This window comes from Hypanus sabinus, chromosome 21, assembly GCF_030144855.1.
Source record: "Hypanus sabinus isolate sHypSab1 chromosome 21, sHypSab1.hap1, whole genome shotgun sequence".
NCBI classification, from domain to species: domain Eukaryota; kingdom Metazoa; phylum Chordata; class Chondrichthyes; order Myliobatiformes; family Dasyatidae; genus Hypanus; species Hypanus sabinus.
Window position 1 is genome coordinate 30,318,475 of NC_082726.1, and position 14,022 is coordinate 30,332,496.

The 14,022-nt window shown below is 45.0% G+C and overlaps 1 protein-coding gene across 1 annotated transcript in view; it reads right to left on the bottom strand.

Annotated features, from left to right (window-relative positions):
- Window positions 1-6,275: 6,275 nt before the first annotated feature.
- LOC132378912 (polyunsaturated fatty acid 5-lipoxygenase-like) overlaps window positions 6,276-14,022 on the bottom strand; it is a 69,037-nt gene continuing 61,290 nt past the window's right edge. The window contains exons 11-14 of the mRNA XM_059946221.1: window positions 13,279-13,400; window positions 11,142-11,242; window positions 9,793-9,963; window positions 6,276-7,728 (exon numbers count right to left, since the gene is read on the bottom strand). Coding sequence (XP_059802204.1) covers window positions 7,549-7,728; window positions 9,793-9,963; window positions 11,142-11,242; window positions 13,279-13,400 — 574 coding nt within the window. The 3' untranslated portion in view covers window positions 6,276-7,548. The remainder of the gene's footprint in view (window positions 7,729-9,792; window positions 9,964-11,141; window positions 11,243-13,278; window positions 13,401-14,022) is intronic.

Genomic DNA, 14,022 nt, shown 5'->3' on the forward strand with positions numbered 1-14,022 from the left:
GCTGTTCCAAAATGCTCTGTTCTACCAGGAGATACTGGAAGAAAGGTGACAATTATGTCAACGTAGGCCTGTATATCTGCATTAACCTCTTGGTCACTCTTCTCTTTCTTGTTGACTGCTCAAGACAACGCATCAGCAGCAAACATATATTTTTCCAGTCTGTAGATCATCTACACATTGTATTTCTGCACTTTAACAACATGTGCTATATCCTCAAGGGACAATCATTCCGTAGTTTGGACATAATTGAGTCCAATGGTTTATGGTTTGTCTCCGCTTCAAAAGTTTGTCCATAGATGTACTGATGGAACTTCTATGTGCATATATGCTGACAAGAAGCTCTTTCTCTATCTGTGTGTAGTTAGTTTCCACACTTGTTAAAGCCCTTGATGTATAGGCCACAGATTGCCATGTGTTATCATGCTACTCCAGTAGTATTGCTCCAAGGCAGTGCCTGAATACATCAGCCAAGATCCTAGTACCTTTCCGGATAGCACAGGCTCTTCAGCTAATGAGTTTTTTTTTTAATGAGAACACTCTTCTTGCTCGTAAGACCAAATCCACAAAGAAATTTTTTATTTCCTCATCAGCTGTGTGCATCTTTCTCTTGGTAGCCCCAGCTTTGCAGCAATTTGCAAAATGATTCTTCTTCCCACAATCATTGCAGGACTTTCCATAAGCAGGTCATGTTTTTGAAATGTGACCACCTCCACATTTGCTCCCAGAAACTCCAGCCATTGCTGTTCTGCTGTTATCCCCGCTAATCAACTTTGGCCAGCTCCTCTGTCGTGGCTCTGTAATCCCCTTTACTCCACTGCAATATTGATACATTTGTCTTTTAGCTTCTCCCGCTCAAACTGCGATGCGAATTCTATCATATAGAACACACAGAATATTACAGCACAGTACAGGTTCTTCAGCCCACAATGCAGAGCCGAAGTTTTGACCCACTCTACGAACAATATAACCGTTCCCTCCTACACAGCCCTCCATTTTTCTATCATCCATATGCCCATCTAAGAGATTCTTAAATATCCCTAATGTATCTGCTTTTACATCACCTACCACACACCCACCACTCTCTGCATTAAAAAAACATCTCTTACATTTTTCTTATGACTGTGATCAAAGTCACATACCTATATCTATCTATCTATATATATATATATATATATATATATATACACATACATACACACACACACACACACACACACACACACACACACACACACACACACACATACATACACATAAACCTAAGAGTTTTGCAGAACTGTATTTATAAATTAAAAACATTAAACATTCTGCAGTCCCCAGAGAAACATGTAGGAGTGGATGGAGAAGCAAGTAGAACCAGCAGAACAAACAGTCCCCAAACAATCAGAAGTTCAAGATAATGTAAACATGCCCTGGATTTGCTTCCATCTGAAAGGGGAGATGCCAGTAAATCCATTCTTAAGTCCAGTATTTACCAGCAAAATCAGCCATTGACAATGAAGAAGTTGCAGGTACTCTGACATCGAAACAGGGAGAGAGTGGTTGGGGGGGGGGGGGGAGGGAGAGAGGGAGACATTTTGTTTCAGGTTCAGATCCTTTCCTTTGTCAGCATTCTCTGTTTCTAATTTAAGCCACTGTTAATCATAAGCGGCAAAGGACAGCAGAGTTATGCAGAAGGTAGAGTTCAACAATCCACGTTCAGCAAAGACCGCCAGTGCTAACCACGTGAGGGCCATGTTCTCCGTGTGTCTCTGTGGGTTTCCCCTGGGTGCTCCAGCTCCTCCCATGTTCCAAAAAAACATGCAGTTGGGTAGGTTGTCTGCTGTAATTACTCCATACATATGGTGGTGGAAGAAATAATGGAGGATTGGTGGGCATGTGAGAGAGAAATGGTTACTGGGAAATAAATGGAGAATGTTTGCTTTGAAGGGCCAAATGGTTGCATTCCATGTCATAAGATGAAAACAGACACAAGATACTGCAGATGCTGGCATCTGGATCAACACAAGGCACTGGAGGAACTCAATGAGACAAGCAGTATCACTGGAGGAAGATGCACAATTGTCATTTTGAGCCAAGAACCTTAATTCGGACTGACCTGATATGAAAGCTCTTCCAAACAGGTGGTAATTCCTGCAGGTTGATAACTCGGGATAGATATGAGAACTCAATTTTGATGTAAATATAATTTATTTATTGAGCTGCAGTGTGGAACAGGCCCTTTGAGCTGCCCAGCAACCCCGATTTTAACCCTAGACTAACCACGGGCCAATTTACAATGGCCAGTCAACTTATCAACCTATTAATATCTTTGGATTGTGGGAGGAAACCCCCACAGTCACAGGGATAAAGTACATACACCTTACAGAGTGGTGGGACTTTTCTCACCACAGATCCTGCCTACCCGCTGAGGTTTTCCACCATATAATGATCACTGCCTCCAAAGGGTTCCTTTATCTTAAGCTCCCTGAACAACACCCAGTCCAGAATTGCCTTTCCCTGAGAGCTCAACTACAAGCTGCTCTAAAAGGCCATGTCTTTGGCATTCTACAAATACACCCTCTTGGGATCCAGCACTGACCTGATGTTACCATCTATTGCATAATGAAATTCCCCATATTACTATCTTAACATTGCACTTTTTACATACCTTTTCCATCTCCCATTGTGATTTGTATCTACTGTTTGGAGGATTGTATATAACCCCCATCAAGCTCTTTTTACCCCTGCAGTTTCTTAACTCTACCCATAAGAATTCTACACCTCTGTCACCATTTTCTAAGAATTTTTTTTTACCAACAGAGCCATCCACACTCTTTGCCTACCTGCTTATCCTTTCAACACAATATCTGTGCTTGGATGCTAAGCTCCCAACTCTGATCTTCTTTCAGCCACTGCTCAGTGTGTCACACAACGTCATACTTGCCAGTCTCTAACTGCCCTACAAGATCATCTACCTTATTCTATATACTACGTGCACTCCAACATAACATCTGATCTCCTGTATTCATTGCTCTTTTTAATTTTGCTCCCATGTTACACTTCAATTTATCCTACTGACTGGAGTTTTGCTCTATCATCTGCTGTCCTTCCTCATAGTCTCACTAAACACTGCATCTGCTTGCCCGCCAACTGCCACATCCTCTATCCTATCACTCTGGTCACTCTGCCAAATTAGTTTAAACCCTCACCAACAACTCCAGCAAAACCTGCCTGCAAGGACATTGGTCTCCCTTGAGTTCACATAATGTGTCCTTTTTTGTAGGTCATCTGAAACCATGCCCCCTGCACTAATTCCTCAGGCACACATTCATCTGTAAATTCATCCTATTCCTACCCTCACTGGCATGTGGCACTAGCAGCTATCTAGACATTACTACCCTGGAAGTCCTGCTTTTCAGATTTCTACCTAATTCCCTATGTTCTTTCTTCAGGATCTCCTCCCTTTTCTTACTTATGTCATTGGTGCCAATATATACCACTCTCCCCCTATATAAGGCTGTGGAACCAATCTGAGACATCCCTGACCCAAGCAACAGGGACATAACATGCCATCTGGGTGTCTTTTTCATGTCCACATAATCTACTGTCTGCTCCTCTAACTAGGAAATCCCCTATTGCTACTGACTTATCTTCTTCTCCCTCCCTTCTGAGCCACAGAGACCTGACAGCTGTGGCTTTCCTTTTCTTGGTCATCCCCAACAGTATCTAAAGCTATACACCTGTTGTTGAGGGGAATGGCCTCAGGGATACTCTGCACTGACTGCCTATCCCTTTCCCTACTTGATGGTCACCCAGTTCTCTTTGTCCTGCACCTTGGGTGTAACTGCCTCCCTGTATGTCCAGTTGATCAACTGCTCAGCCTCCCGAATGATACAGTGTTCGGCTAATTTCAGCTATAATTCCCTAACAGTCTGTAAGAAGCTGCATCTGGCTGCACTTCTCACAGACGTAGTCATCAGGGACACATCCCATAAGAGGTGCATCCCACTAGCCTGCCCGGCGTTCCCATTGCTCTGTGCAATGAGAGAGAGAGAAAAATTAAATGAAAAAATCTACCTACAGCCTTCACTTCTCCTCGCCAAAGCCTAAGCTCCCCACTCTACCAGTAGTCCATTCCTACAATGACCGCTCCACTTAAAACTGACTTTTTTATTTTCCCTTTCTAAGTACCTGATTATGTAAAGTTCGAAGTCTCCTCAGGAATTGTGGTGCACAGGATGTCCAGACTGCCCCACTCACTTCTTTTGAACACTCTCTCATGTTCCTCACCCCTCCTCCCAAAACTTGTGTCTCTCACTGTTACTGCACACCTTCCTCCCTACACTGCTGCCACTCGCTGTAAATGATCCTTGTGATGTGAGGTCCCAGGCTGCTTCATGCCCATCCACACACACATTGTTAAAGAATTAGCCCTGTATTCGCTCCTAATTAAAGGGTGGATGGATCTTCTGGACAGTTCATCTGCTCCTTCTAAACATTAATATTTCCAACTAGATTACAAAGTGTTTTCCCAAGGGGATACATTCAGTCGGAGCTTTCTACACTCACTATCCTCTTTCAGGAAACCCCCTTGGATCTCGTCCATCAGGCCATTGTAAGCATGATGAGTCCTGTAGGCTCTGCATGACACAATGAATACTTTCGGAATGTTCTGTGAGAACCACTTAGCCGAATTACTGGAAGGATATTAACAAGATTGAAAGAGAGCAGAGGAGGTTTATAAGGATGTTGCCGGGACTTGAGAAACTGAGTTACAGGGTAAGATTGAATAGGTTAGGACTTTATTCCCTGGAGCATAGAAGAATGAGGGGAGATTTGACAGAGATATATAAAATTACAATAGGTATAGATAGAGTGAATGCAAGCAGGCTTTCTCCACTGAGGATAGGGGAGGAAAAAAATACCAGAGGGCATGGGTTAAGGGTGAAGGGGGAAAAGTTTAAAGGGAACATGGGGGGGGGGGCTTTTCCACACAGATTGGTGGGAGTGTGGAATGAGCTGCCACATGAAGTGGTAAATACGGGCTCACTTTTAACATTTAAGAAAAACTTCGACAGGTACATGGATGAGAGATGTATGGAGGGATATGGGCCAGGTGCAAGTCAGTGGGACTAGACAGAAAAATGGTTCGGCACAGCCAAGAAGGGCCAAAAGGCCTGTTTCTGTGCTGTAATGTTCTATGGAATGCCCCATGACCAGAACTCACCAACAAGCAGGAAGACTTAAGACCAGCAGTCAGAGAGTCCCTCCATTTCAGATCCTTCCTGCACACTTTAGAGTCTCACCCACAGTGCCCTCTGCCCTCAGGATGGCTGTGATGGGAAAAGATTGTCAGCCCCCTCTTCATGGACTATGTGCTTGCAAAGGTCTGGGAACTGCTGCATCAATCTCAATTGAGATTAATCCTGAGCAATTGTTTAAAACAGAGGACCCTAATCAATAGACTATTCCCAGAGATGCCACTGGGACAATGTTGTGCTGCTGGGTGTTCATCAATAACTGATGAAAGGTAATGGGCTTCTTCAAAAAAACCCATCCCCCTGAACTGACTGGCAGAGGTCTCCCACGGTACCACAGAATTACAGTCTCTCAATCTCCCAGCTCATAGAGTTAACACAGAGGGGCCTGCCATATATTGCACATCTGTGATTTTAACCAGAAGTGCTTTCCAGAATATCTTTCCCACCCTGATGAGATGGGCAGATGCTGTAAGTTATGTTGCAGCTGGTCAGAGTCAGCATTGGTCTAGGCGCTGGAACATGGGGTGGGTATACCTATCAGAAAGAGGTAATAGTGCAGCTCCTCCTGGTGTAATCGATGCTGGAAATCTCAAAATAAAAAGAGAACATTTTGCAAAGATTTAGCAGGTCAGTCAGTGTGTGAAGAGGGAAATTGTTTCACTGTCCACAAAGGCTGCATGAGCTGCTGGGCCCAGCATTTTCTCTTTGCAATCGTTCAGTCTGCGGTGAATCTTTGGCTTGTGAAGACCAGCTCTGTGTAACATTGGGTCCTAAAGATGGAGGTCAATTGAACTGAGTGGTTGAAGAAGGATTTTTAAATAAGGAGGCATAACTAAAAATTACTGGCAGACTGGTCAAACACCAGTAAACATCTTTCACATAAAAGAGACAGAAATCTGGAGCTTCTCAACTTTCTCCCACTCTGCCACCTTCCGCCACAAGCAGCCTGGAATGGCTGGACAGTACACATGCTGAGCAATTTCAGTCTTTTGTATAGTTGGTTGGTGCATTAATTGCAAACTCAGTTTGAAGTCAGTTTGTTGAAGAAATAAGAGATCAGATTATTTATTAATCACATTTACAGCAAAATAGACAGTGAAGTAAACCAATACAAGCTGAGGATGTTCTGGGGTCCAAGCCCACAAGTGTTGCCTCACATTCCAGTGCCAATATAACATGCCCAGAAGATGCAGAACAATGCACCAACGAACATCCAACACGCAGCAGGCAATAACAAACCCCTTTCCTACTACTGCTACCACATAGACACAGACACACACACACACAACCCCGCCCGCATCCTATTTGAAGTGTCACTGGATAATTTGTTCTGTACCCAATAATATTTAATTTATGCACTTTGTTTATTTATGTGTAATTCATCTGTAGACTTTGCTCTTACTTTCCTAAATTATTGTGTGTTACTGTGCTTTACACCCTGGTCTAGAGAAACAGTGTTTTGTTCGACGGTACACATGTGTATAGTTCAGTGATAATAAACTTGGCTTGACTTGACTTTATTCTGCATGTTGCTGGTTTATCTAGTTCTGCCTCAATGCATTGTGTGTAATGATCTGATCTGTCTGAACAGCTTGCAAGAGAAGATTTTCACTGAATCCCAGTATGTGTGACAATAATAAACCAATACCAATAATAATGAAATTTAAATTCCCTTTACATGTAAATCAAATTTAGAAGAATTGCTAAGCATCAACAAGATTGGAATAACAAGGCCCAGGGGCAGCACAGTAGTCAGCCTCATGCTTTACAGATCCAGCTACAAGATCGGGGTTCAAATCCTGCCGCCACCTGTCAGGAGTTTGTACGTACTCCCCTTTTCGTCCGGGTGCTCTGGCTTCCTCCCACATTTCCAGACACGTACAAGTTAGTGTCAGTAAGCTGTGGGCACGCCATGTTGGTGCCAAAAGCACTGCCGCACTTGTGGGCAGCCGACGTAAGCGACATGTTTCACTGTTATGTTTTGATGTATATGTGACAGGTAAAGGCAATCTTTTACATTTTCAGATGTCGCTGGCCAGAGGTGTGAAACTTGCCATGGTTGTCGGTCAGCAATGAGGAGAGGCTCACACTGGTTACAAGTTTGACAGGGAACACCCGGGGTCCTGAGCATTGAAGTCCGGCAGTGCTGTGGGTTCCACTTCACACCTTTTCACCGGGGTTTAAGCAGAAGGCTGTTCAAAGGTCTAGACGGGGACCTTTCTTACAGGTTGCTGACTGAAAGAGAACAAAGCAGGCAACAGACATCTAACAGCAGGCAGTATGCCAGTCCCACTCTGACCCACCCCTACACTGCCACGCTGTTGGGGATTCTGTCTGGAGATGCATAGTAATACGGCAATTTCTTATCCTTGTTACGTTCTGCAATGCGCTGTGAAATTTCCTGCAGATGCCTCCGGAAGTTTTCCATGGCCTCCTTGACTGGTTTCTCTGTGAAGTGCTCGTCAGGATACATTCCAAGAAACAGCTGAAGAAATAAAGATCATAAACATTTGAACTCGGGTCACTGATTATCACCAGAAAGTACTTACTCGCAGCAAAATTTACTCGAAGCACTGCACAGGGAAGTTAACTGAGGAGATAAGTAAGCAGGCAGGTGGGCGAGGTTTGGTCAGAGAGCGGGCTTTAAGCAAAGTGAGAAAGACAAAGAATTTATAGAAAATTTCCAGAGACTGGCCAGGCAACTGGTGGTAAAGCCTGTAAAGGTTGGGGGGGGGGGGGGGGAATGACCTCCCTGAGAAAACTTTTAAGACTGGATTGTAAGGGAGTGCATACAGTTCTGAGGATTATAGGGTTGGAAAAGATCGCAGAGATTGGATGGACAAATCATGGAGAGATTTGATAACAAATGTGATAACATTATGATCAAGTTATTGTTTAATCATGATCAATATTCAAATACTCTTCATATTTAAATACTGCGCAGGAATCTCTGATTAGGATCCATGCACAATTTTGACACTGGGGTCAGGAATAAACAGGCGGTGGACCCATCCACTTCACCCTTAGAGCAGAAAAATACCTCAGCTTTTTAGGGGAAAGAATATTGAGGGAGGGGAGAGCTGCTGGAAGAGGGAAGGGACTGGAGATCCAGAGACAGTACAGCGTGCGAGGAACAGAGGGTCCTCTCAACAAAAAGGATGAATAGTTGAGGTGTAGCTGAGTTAGGAAGTGGAGGATAGAGAGAGAAAGGTTGAGGGAGAATGGAGGTGAGGGAAGAGAAAGGAGAGAAGGGAAACTGAAGAACTGGAATAAGGAAAGGGAGAAAGATTGATTTTTATTTTCTTGTTTATCGACTATTGGATTCACTTTGCACTGCAGCCTGCCGTGTCAGTTGTATGTACAAAACTAGCCCAGAGCATAACATGTTTTTGGTGTGACGGGGAGGAGGGACCCAGCATGCTGTTAGGGAGAAAATCTATCGGATGTTGGAGGTTGAGCTATGGACAGTATGTGTACGGATAATGGACAGCCCAAGGAGGATGGGAGTGATGGGATCCTGAGGTGACTGAGATTCTGCTGCGGGATTCAGCTGACACCAGATGGAGTTAAAAGAACCACGTTTTTGGGAGTGCACATAATGGACGATGTCACGTCATCCCTCAGCACTACCTCTTTGGTCAAGGAAGCACTGCAGCATCTCCACTTCTCGAGGAGATTGAGGTGAGTGAGTCTCCCCTCCCTCCATCTTAACCTATTTTTAAATGAGCCCCATCAAGAGAACCCTAACTAGCTGATTCACCATCTGGTTTGGGAATTGCAAGGCATCTGACTGCAAGCCCTGCTAATGATTGCAGGGACTGCTGAGAGGATGATCAGAGTCTCTCTCCCACTCACTAGAGATATTCATCGGGAGAAGTATGTACGCAGGGCCCTTAGCATTGAAAATGATTCCTCCCATCTGTCCAACAATCTCTTTGAACCCCTTCCATCACACGGGAGATATGGTAGCATTGGGACAGAACTGTGAGGATAGGAAACAGCTCCTTCCCCCCGCCTGTAAGACTACTGAACTCCCTACCACCTCCCAGGTCTCATCACGTATGAAGCACCAGAAGCTTTGTACTGTTTACCTTTTACTTTGTGTCATATATTATGATTTGTTAATATAATTTTGTGTTCTGTGTGAGTTCTAAGTACTGTGCTGAGCATGTTGTTCCATTTGCAGTACCCTTGTGTTTGGTTGAATGACAATAATCTGAACTTGAACTTGATCTTGAGAACTTTGGTGCTGGTGAATCTGTGGAATTCATTGTCTCAAGCTGCTGTGGAGGCCGAGTGATTGGGTATACTTAAAGAAGAGGGTGATGCGTTCTTGATTTGTAAGGACAGGTTACTGGGAGAAGGCAGGAGAGTGGTGTTGAGAGGGATAATGAGTCAAACATGATTAAATGGTGTGGCAGATTCAATGGGCTGTATTGCCTAACAATGGTCTAATTGGTAGTGACCTGAAGTGTAGTGAGGAGTCCAGGCTGTGAGGCACCATGGAGGTCTGGAGTCATGTCTCTGGCATGTACTTATAATGGGTTACCTCATTGTCCTGGAACTGGCTGAGTGCCCACACTGCACCCAAATGCCAGCACGATCGCCCCCTGTCCGGTAAACTCTCGATGATGTATTCCACAGTGACAACCCCCTTCTTGGAGGGTGCAGGGCATCGCATTGTGGGAGGAGCATTGGGGATCCATGAACACCAGTCATACTGCGAACACAGAACACATGCATGTTGAGGAACTTGACCTCAGTTTTGGTTGCCCTTTCTAAAGGGGGGCACTTCCCTGCCCCAGGAGCCCTGACGAATTCCCACCAAACGTTTTCACAATCGTGATCTGCACTGTCCGGTCTCCCTTTTTCATGCACCATTCATTCTACCTCAGTGTGCTGGGTTTAACATCTAAGGCCAGGAGTCTGGATTCACTGGTGACCTCCCGATATGAATTACTAGCATTTGGGGAGAAGCAGATGTGCCACCTCACCTGACTGTTGGGGTCCCATGATCAAACTGTGGAACAACTATGCTGCAGTGTCAACTCTGTTGAGTCTCCATCTAGCCTAGGAGGACTATGATGTGAAGAAACTCTGACGACGGTCACTCTGGGCTTCCAGCCATTCTCTTTCTACATTTCAGACTGCCTGGTGTTCCTGTGACAACTACTTCCATGCATAATTCTGGGCAGGAAATGATGAACAGGGGCAGCTAGGCTGCAGTAGGCAGTCTGCTGAAGTTACCCACTGGAGACAAAGCTGGAATAGAAACTAACCTCTCAGTCTCCTTTAGCAGAGAGGCCCACATCAGGTGCCACCCCTCCTCCCCCTGGTAAGACCTGGGACGTGCTTGAACTCCAGACTGGCACCGACCCCGCCCCCCCACTCCTGCTTTTACTTGTTCCCAACCCTCTTGTTCTGTTTCTCCCTACAGAGAGAAATGTCACCCCATCTCCCCCACCACTTCCCTTTAGCTGTAGAAATACCACACTCACCCTTCAGTTCTGGGAGCCACAAGCCTTAAATGTAGGACAATTTCTTTGTGGACATCTACTGATGGGACTAGAACTCCACACAAAGGAGATTAAAATGGCCCCAGATGCTAACAAAGGGCTGGAATTACAATTTAACTGCTCATTCCACAACTGATTAAGCTCTTTTCCATTGGGCATGGAGTGAGCCTGCTGTTCTGAAGGACTATTACCCAATGCCCTACGTGACAGAAGCAACACTGAGCTACTTGTTCCTTGAGTCATGTTCGTTAACTTCAACTTTGACCTTGTCTCCGACTGCAGCTGGAGTCACGCCTGATACCAACACAAAATGCAGGGGTTCTCCATCTCAGTTGTCCAAATCAGGACAATACAACCAGGAATCTGGGAATTGATTCAGTACCTGTCCAAAATTGACTGCAGCATGTTGACAGGAGGTGGTGAATATTATGACGGTCAGGTATTCGATTAGCTTCTGGATTGTCTTCACTGATTTAGGGAATCCTGCATGAGGGAAAAAATATATTTTTCTAATTACCAAAAATGTAAAGACATTTACATTTTTGTCATGTGATATTAGTGATGGGATGGCTAATCTATTCAGTTAAATCCCTGAGGTTATTCTGAATGAATATTTTTGAACAGAGTAGTTTCTGGAGACCAGGGATTGAGATTCATTTGCTGCTGACTCAGCTGGTTGAAGTCTGTTGAGTTACAGCGACCCGTATTCCCCGCCACCAGTCCCTAAGCTTTTACTCTCTCCACCTCTGCATCGACACGATCAGGGGGAGCTGGCTACACTCCATAAATCAAAATAAGGTCACAAGCAGGTCAAACCCAAGGGTCCAACCCCCACTCTTGGATGTGGATTCCCTCTAAAAGCAGGGGATTATGGGGTCACCAACACAGGGCAGGTCAGTTACTGTAAACTCAAAGTGCACTGCAGACGTTGTGGTCAAATCAAGACGTACAAAAAAGCTGGATGAACTCAGCAGGTCAGGTAGCATCCGTTGAAATGAGCAGTCAACGTCCTATACTCTGTCTCCTCTTCTAGCTGCCTATCACCTCTGCCTTCTGCTACCCACAGTGCTTTCCCCTTAGAATCCTTCTTCACCTCTCCGGCCTATTCCCCTCCCCCACCCCTTGATCTTTCCTCTGATTGGTTTTCCACCCTCTCCCCTCCTTCTTTAGTCCTGATGAAGGGTTTTGACCCGAAACGTTGACTGCTCATTTCAACGGATGCTGCCCGACCTGCTGAGTTCATCCAGCTTTTTTGTAGGCCTGGTATGGAGACTGCTGCAGTCACTCAGTGTTGGAGTAGGAAGTAGCAGCCCTGAGACAGGACCAGGCCGCATACTGACTGAGGTAGCAGGGCTCATCCAGCCAGAAGGTCTTGGGAAGGTGGAGAACCCAGTGACCTTGAATTTCTGAAGCCTACCTTTGATCTCCTCCCACATCCCAAAGACAGGTGAGGAGGTTAACCGTCCATGTCGATTGCCTCTGGTAGAAGTGGGTGTCAGAGGACCTCAGACGGGTGGAGTCGGGGAGTTGATGGAGATCCCAGAGGAAGAACGGGGTTTCTGTTTGGATGTTTGGTGGTCAGTGTGGACATGATTGGCTGTAGGACCCATTCCAAAACTAAATATCCCAATGCACCCCACAAGGGTGATATTGCCCAGCTACATAGAAAATACTTGGCCAGAAGATCAATGAATTGGCCAAGAGCTGGGTAATTAAGGAACCCCCTTGGGGATATAATTCCAGAGGCTAGGTGAAGGAGCAACCCTGAATGGTGGAGTGAAACAGGAGTGAAAAGGTTAAAAAAAATTGTATGAAATCAGGGAAGGTTTTAGTGTTTCTACTGGAAGAGGGATCAATAACTGGGAACTAGAACTTTTAAATGGTGAATTATGATCTGGAATGCACTACTTGACAGAGTAGTGGATGGAGTTTCAGCAATAACTTGGAAGGTGAAAAAATATTTTGAATGGCAAGTAATGAAGGCAGTTGATGGGTGTTCTAAGAGGACAGCAGAAACACTTTGGGCTGAACGTCCCACTCACTACTGTGGCACACACTGATCCTGGGCGTCTGGCGTGCTCTCTGTGGACAGTGATGGAGGTTTTGGGTGCTGCTGTTGTGTTCTATGGCTAGGAGTCCTCCTGGCTGTAGCCACACACACTGACCACTGGCATTCAGTGACCAGAGGGGTTTTGTTTACTCTTCCCCAGGAAAAGCAACTGGCAACTTTGCCAAAGGGAAGTGAATCTGCAATTATTTCTTGAGACCTGACTGAACTCCAACAGAGTGATGGGACAGTCCTGGCCTGGTCAGTGTGCATGTTGGCAGTAATCACTGCAGGGACTTGGCTCAGCTGGGAGATCTACTGCATTTGAACAGCTCCCTGACACTCCACATCAAAATCATACATGCAGTCACCAGATTCAGGCCAATTAGGGGCCACTATTTTTAAGCTAGAAGTAAAACAGAACAGGTTCCTGAGCCACAAATACTGGTATGTGACATACAGCAAGAGTTACCTGTACTTTTATTGTCCTTCAGTCCATAGACAAACACGTCCTTCACAAAGGCCTGTAATTCATTGTCTGTTTGGACAGCCTCATCATCATCATAATATATGTTTACCACCTCTGTGACAAAGCTGTTGAAGAGAAATTAGTATTCCTGAAATGCACAACAGTAATCTGAGAACATTTGAGAGACACACTTCACCCCATTCCTTATCCATTATCTCCACTTGCACACACTCAGGCTACGTTCACACTACACCAGATAAATCCATAACCAAAGCCTTTTCTCTTCGTTTTTTACCCTCCGTCCACACTAAAACAGTGTTTTCGTCCCCCGAGTTTTTCAGAAACACTCTCCAGGGTGTGTAATTTTGAAAACGCCGCTTGGGCAGATCAGTGTGGATGGGGTAACCAGAGAAATCTGAAAACGCTGTCATGATGTGCCAGAACAGATGCTGGCGGCAGCGCGCCACTTCATTGTTTTCTTTAACGCAACCTAACAATTTCAGAACAGATGGCAACGAGACTGAAGCCAGAAGAGTTAGAAAAGTACTCACCAAATACTCTGACCCATAACCTACTGAATAAATAATTATACTCACTTTGCCCTGTTTTCTGTCCTTGTATGAAGGTGGTTTACCTACTTATGCAAATACTTCTCTGACAATTGATGTGTAACAGCCTAATGTAACATTGTGTGGAAATACAAGATAATACTGATGCAGACATGTTTTAGACATTGAACAAGGGGCT